The 6799-nt window shown below is 45.3% G+C and overlaps 1 protein-coding gene across 4 annotated transcripts; it reads right to left on the reverse strand.

Moving 5' to 3' along the window:
* Positions 1–4245: 4245 nt before the first annotated feature.
* LOC136512722 (uncharacterized) lies at positions 4246–6575 on the reverse strand. Of its 4 annotated transcripts, none has more exons than XM_066506723.1 (8): positions 6431–6575; positions 5881–5996; positions 5390–5564; positions 5206–5316; positions 5045–5123; positions 4807–4950; positions 4617–4730; positions 4246–4513 (listed from the first exon to the last, which is right to left on the reverse strand). In XM_066506723.1, exons 2-8 carry the CDS (start codon positions 5922–5924, stop codon positions 4389–4391), a joined length of 792 nt encoding a protein of 263 aa, XP_066362820.1. In that variant the 5' UTR covers positions 5925–5996; positions 6431–6575; the 3' UTR covers positions 4246–4388. The 4 variants fall into 4 exon arrangements, with proteins under 4 accessions (XP_066362820.1, XP_066362818.1, XP_066362817.1 ...); XM_066506721.1 differs by having other exon boundaries at positions 4617–4697; positions 5881–6087; positions 6431–6545; XM_066506720.1 differs by having other exon boundaries at positions 5881–6087; positions 6431–6542.
* Positions 6576–6799: the final 224 nt, after the last annotated feature.

Genomic DNA, 6799 nt, shown 5'->3' on the forward strand with positions numbered 1-6799 from the left:
AGCAATTGGATAAGGTAGGAAAAGTATTAAAAAAAAGAAAAGAGAAAATAGAAAAAAGGGTACTATAGACTTTTTACTCCTTTTGCCACCCGGAGAAGCTGTTTTGCCAAACGGTAAAAAAAACGGCTTCAGCTCTCTAAGAGAATCTGCTCCTTTATAAGAGTCGAAACCGGAGCTGTTTTTAGAGGAGCTGGAGCCCTACCAAACAGGCCCTAAATAAAATCTGAAATGGTACTAGTGCCAAAGCGTTTCATTCCAAAAAGCCAAAACAGAATGGCCTTGGGAATGGAATTTACAAATAGACCAGATCAAATATCAGTTCAAGAGGGGCCAAAAAAAATATCAAGTCAAAGTATTTGGCTCCCCGGTATACTAGTGGGTCGGCTCATTTTTTATATTTTTCTCGTTTTGTGTTGGGATTTTTCGGGTTGGGTTGGATGAAGATGGGTTAAAATTATGACCCAATGTACTGGTGGGTCGGTTCAAATCGGTTTTCTTTAGTTGAGTTAGGTCGTGCCGGTTGGATTAGATGGCCTATGATAAGATCTATTTGCAACTATGCAAAGGAGGAGTAGAGCAATGAGAAGGTGCACTGATGCAGGATGAGGGCAGTGAAAGACATGAGTTGGTGCCTGTTTGGGATAGCTTAGTTTAGCTACGCTCCGATTCGAAGCTGGTTTACTAGGCAACCTAGATTTTGTATGAACTAAGGGAATAAAAAGCATACCGTCTTGCAATTCCCTGGTAAGTGAGGGGGCATGCATGGAGGGGGGTGCCGGCCAAGGTTCATGGAGGCGCAAGAGGGGGATGGTTGTCGACGCTCGAGCTGCTGCAGCGATAGGAAAGGATAGCGAGGAAGATGAGCTTGATGGGCGATAGAGAAGGATAGCGAGGAGGAGGAGCTTGATGGCACGGAGGAGAGCGACAGCGCAAAGGATCTCAGTGCGCGCGGAGGATCTCGGGGAGGCGTGCAAAGGTGATGATGCTAGAGGAGACGAGCGGGGACGAGGAGTTTGGTGCATGGAGGAGCCCAACAACACAAAAGGAGTGTGGGAAGGAGGAATTGTGACTTGGAGGAGTGCCAATTGCGGAGAGGAGAAGAAGCAAAGGAGCGATGAGGAAAACTAGAGCCGTGCCATGATGAGAAAAAGCCTTGTTCTTGTTTTATTCGAGAATCACCTCTAGCGTGTGGTCATGGAAAGCGGCTCAAAATCATAACGGTAATGCTCAAGGGCGGGCGTCCGTTCCATCGGATGCTCTATATGGGCTTGCGCGCCGCTAGCTATTATTGTTCCAGTAGTTTTGTTCGCCCCCTTTCTACCTATTGAATTATTATATCGTAAGCTATTTTCTACTTTTTAACTCTTGTGTCGTGATTCACATCATGCATTTGCCTCTTGTCTTGCTCCCACTAGACTAAAATAGATTACTTATTGATTGTCGTAACGTATTTTTACTAGAGTGTGTATCAAATAGGATAGTTGCACTTGCGTGCATAAAAAGAATGGTAACGCTTAGACACGAGATGCGCGCGCTCCACTCCTTTGAGTGCTGCCACCGCTACCTCCACCCACGTTTTTTTGCGTCATCGATGACGCCCCACCCCACCCCACTCTCCGTGCCACCGCTACTGTCCCCACCTGCCATCTATGTCATCATCGCTGCCGTCGCACCCACACCCACCATCTGTGTCACCGCTGTTGCGCCCACCCGCCCTCTGCGTCGTCACTGCCACCCGTGCCGCCCCCACCCCACCCTCTGTGCACCGCCGCCCAGCTCGGTGCCGCCGGCGAGCTCTACACCAATGACCTCCACGCGTCGATGAGCCTTCATTCACCAAAGCAAGAAAGCGTATGTTGCAAATGTATGTTTATAGTGTTTTAGGTGTTTTAAAGGTATGTTGCAAGTGTTTTATATCAATGTTGCAAAAGTAGATCAGGATGTTACATATGTTGCAATGACTATACACGTATGTTTCAAGTGTATGCTCCAAATGTTTCATCTGTTTCAAACGTATGTTGCAAATGTTTCATTTACATGTTTTGAAAGTAGATCTGAATGTTGCATATGTGTGCAATGGCTATACACGTATGCTGCAAGTGTATGTTCCAAATGTCTCATCTATTTCATACGTACGTTGCAAGTGTTTTATCTAGACGTTGAAAAAAGTCGACCTGGATGTTGCATATGTGTGCCATGGCTATACACGTACTCAAGGAGGTAATTAGCGCTAAGTTAATTCATTTCGTTTTCTCTCTCATCTGATTCATGTTGCGCCTCCATGGCTCTACCCCCTCGCATGGCTTCCTTGCATGCAAATCAGCTAGGTCCACAGAACAACTTGCATGGGGATTCAATTCTCTAAAGGATTCGAGACTTAGGGTGTCCTCAATGAAAAATTGCAAATAGCTAGCTAGATAGGGCTCAGAAATAATAAACAAAGAACATCGTAGAGGAGAGTTATGCGAGCTGTGAGAGAGTTTTTTATGGGAAATCGTGCTAGACTAATATTTGGGAGTCGCTAGCTATTTTATCTCTATCCTTGGTAGCCAATAAAATTCTTCCTAGACTAGCTATTTGAGAATTATTGGGGACGCCCTTACATGCACCGCTCTTTAACCGCCTGGGAAACGAAGCAGCGGTGCATAGTTATTCACGTGAGCTGCGTCCGAACTGACACCCGCATACGGGCATCCGGACGCTAGGTATACCGAAACCAGAATGTTTGGAGGCCTCACTCGTTTTTAATCCCTACAAATGCCCGGGAAAGTTGCCTCAAAGAGAGCCTTCAGACTTAGCAGAGGAGCAAAAGCATGAAGACGAGAAAAAAGGGGCAGCAACAAAAGTATAAAGTGATTTATTTAGACCAAAAATAAAATATACAATTCGTTTACAATAAAATAATTTACTCGACAATAATAAAACAGACGTTTTTATATGAGATACATTATTGGACACAAGAAGATACTATAATCGTGAGCCATGATAATAGACCTCTATGTAGTTTGTTTTTTTTTTTTTTGCAAAAAAGAAACATTAATTAAGTTCTTAATGTATATCGTATACATTAGTATTTCTAGCTATTATATACTCCTAGTATAGTATACGTTATATATGGCGTTGGCCACGATCAACAACGTCCGTGGCAAGTCCTGCAACAAATGCTCAACCGGTAGAGCCTGGATTTGCTTGCTGCTGATGATAGACGCGTTACATCCGGCACGTAGCCGGAGCTCCTCCGATCTTGGCCTGGCTGCAGACGAGCACCGTGTCGCCGTCCATGTAATACGCCGCGGGCGTCGTCACCTTGACGTCCACGGCCGCCTCCCCCGCGGCGAGCTCGCCGGCGAGCTGGTCCCGCAGGAACTGCGGCAGGTCCACATGCTGCCCCCACGCCCTGGCGCCACGCTCCTCCACCTTCCTCTCCTTGGCGCAGAACTCCGGCACGGAGCCGCGGCCGAGGACCGCGTCCCCGTACGACACGGCCACGGTCGAGAGCCTCCCGATGCACGCCTCGTCCAGCCGGTCGCCGGCGTTGTCGATGCGGACGGTGAGGTTGAACACCGGCGACAAGAGGTTGGCCGCTGGGTCCAGGCCGGCGACGCCGGTGATGGTGACCGAGTACAGGGGGTCCTTGGACGTGCCGATGAGAACAGCGAGGGTAACGAGTGCGGCGATCCCGGCTAGGAGGACACAGCAGCACATGCCGGAATCGCAGCTGGAATCTTGCTCTTGTTCAGCCGTCATGCTACTGCCAGTCAAGCTTGCCGCCCACTGCTACAGAAATTAACTATAGGGGCGGCTCAAAAGTCTCTGTAGGGGCGGCCGTGCCAGCCGCCCTTCCCAGGGTGTTCCTATAGATAGTGCCTCTGTAGGAGCGGTTTCCTGACCGCCCCTGTAGTGACCTCTGTAGGGGCGGCTGGTGTTTTCAGCCGCCCCTGCAGTGACCTCTGTAGGGGCGGCTGGTGTTTTCAGCCGCCCCTGCAGTGGACTTCTGTAAGGGCGGCTGTATCACCAGCCGCCCCTGCTGTGTGTATTTGTAAGGGCGGTTCAATCAAGAACCGCCCCTACAGTGGATTTTCCAGCAAAAAAAATAAATAATTCAAATTCAAATCTGACCATATATATATATATATATATATATATATATATATATATATATATATATATATATATATATATATATATATATATATATATATAATTCAAATTCGAATCTGACCGCCACAAATATACATATATACATCCACAAACACAAGACCATTATTTAGAACATCATCTCAAGTCATAATTCACAAAAGTCTATCAAATAAAGTCAGGGGAAAACTTAATTTGCAATGCTTCATTCCTAACAGGATAAGGAGCAACAAATCAGACAATTTTATTATCTATACGTGAATCATAACTTCTAAAGATCTTATGCAAGTTGTTGCGAATTTCGGTAGCCTCTGAGAGTTCCTTCCATATGCCGGTGGATGAGGTTCAGGAGGAAACACAGAAGTGTGCCTAAAAGCTGGTGTAAGAAAAGGAAAAACGAAAGGAAATATCACATACAATGAGAGAAATGTGAAAACAAGATCATGCATAAAGAATACAAAAAAGATATTGTGTCAAACCTGAGTCTAGGGGTTGCACGGTAGATATTTTAAGAGGAATATCATCTAAGAGACGTAACTGCTTAGAAATAGTATCAAAAGCTTCAAGCAAAGCCCCAGAAGACGAGACCGGATCTGCATAATTAGGAATAAGCTTAAAACCAAGGATATGTAAACTGTAAAGCAACACATAGAAAGATCTGAAACTTACCTTGGCCATCAACTAAGAGGCAAAAGTCCAGCTGATCAACAACATGAATCAAATCATCCTTCTGCAGTGACAAATGTTTCATAAGCACATAATCAGCAATCCTTTTAATAATTGTGTGCTTCTCCCAAGATTGGCATTCCCAAACTGCAGTTAAGCAAGTAGGATCCATTAAGAATAAAATGCAACAGCTATCCACACTTTTTAGATATAATGAAGTAAAATAAAATGCATCAGTTACCTGTGCTTTCAGCAATATTTCCATCCTTGAATCTTCTAAGCTCAGCTTTCTCTCCCCAAAATTTCCTAAATTTAATAGCCTGTGATTTAATAATGCATATCAGAGTGTTAGATCGCAATAGTGGCAGTTCATTGTTCCGTAATCTAGAAAAGGAAAAATACCTCAACGCGGTTCTCAGGGTTTGGACCAATATCAACAAGGCAAAAACTTTTTTCCAATGAGCTAACCATCATACCAACGAGAAGCGGACTGCTGCCAAATTCTGAGAAACCCTACAAAATTGTGCTTGTCACTGGACTGAAATGCAGGAAGGTGATCAATAATACTAATGCTCACACTACATACTTCCACTATTTTCCATTCAGAAGGTGTGCTTCTCCACAGGACTCGGATCATCTTTGTTCTATCTGTAAGTCCTCGTTGCAGCAAAGACTGAACATCTTTCTCAAGAATTCTACAAGACTCATCATCCACACAATAGCTTAATGCAGTAACCTTAGAGTTCCCTTTCAAGTTTATCCTGACAGAAAGAAATACAAGTGAAAACTTGATCAGCTGATGGAGAAGTCTTTAATCTGGGATGATGCTAGAAGGCAAAATTGGCTCAATGACACTAGGAATATGTGCAGATTGGAAATAATATGAAAAGAGGCTGACAAGTTGGGCCAGAGCCACATTAAGTAGGAGAGAAAAGTTGGTGCATAACAGCAGATGCAGAATGTAACTAGATAGTCTCAAACTGAGGACGTGCAGCACTGTTCACTCAAATAACGGTTCCAGTAGAAGTCCATAATACATGTACCAATGTGATGCATCATAATTCAGTTTCAGCGTACCTCAAGCATGAGTCAAACTTAGCACCAAAGTCAACTTTGGTCATGAAAAGCTCTTCAAGTCCACCATCTCTGCATTTATCAAGGCAACTAAGTGCGCAAGCTGCCTCATCTTGAAGCTGAACAAGGAAAGACAGGCAGAGGCCACAAGAGTTGAACTCAAAGAAATTTGAAAGGTTGACTACAGATGTGGAGAGCATTACTCTGAATCTGAAGAATAAAAAAACATCAAACTAGATATCTACCAGTGATTGCTGGATTATACCGCCAGGTTGTACATTTGAGTAGTTATACAGAGATATAAGTAAAGGGAAAAACAAGCTGAATCAAACTAGATATCTCACAGTAAAGGCTAGCTGCAAGCGAGAAGAATATACAAGTTGAGAAGGAGGAAAGCTGGTAAATCATGTGAGATGCGAAATAATCACGAAAGAGACAGTGCAACAAGCGAAATCATAAGGGTCAAGCAGGCGCTGCTATCTTAATGAAGCATACATATCAGTGTCATATGTGATGATGATGAAGCGAAGTAAGGATTTGAGTGAGTACCAACCTAATGTGTGTTGGGCAGAGGAGAGGCCCTTCCCTCTGAACCTTGCCAACGCGCAGGGAGACGAGGGGGACGCAGAGGCAACGCGCGAGCATGCCCACCTCCAACACCTCGAAGTGCTGCAAGGGAGGTAGGAAGGGAGCGAGCAGAATGAATGAACAGATCCGTAAACCCTAGGCAACCGAACAGGAGCCGGAGGAGGAGGCAAGGCAAAAGCGAAACGTTACATGCGCGAGGTGTGCGATGAATCGGTCGTCATCGGCGGCGCAGGAGACGTTGAGCGTGAGCAGCGGCCTGAGGCGCTCGTCGGCGCGGCAAGCCCCCATGAGCTGCTGGTGCAGAGGAGGCGGGGCAGCGGTGGAGGGATACCCT

Source organism: Miscanthus floridulus, chromosome 16, assembly GCF_019320115.1.
Source record: "Miscanthus floridulus cultivar M001 chromosome 16, ASM1932011v1, whole genome shotgun sequence".
In the NCBI taxonomy this organism is placed as follows: domain Eukaryota; kingdom Viridiplantae; phylum Streptophyta; class Magnoliopsida; order Poales; family Poaceae; genus Miscanthus; species Miscanthus floridulus.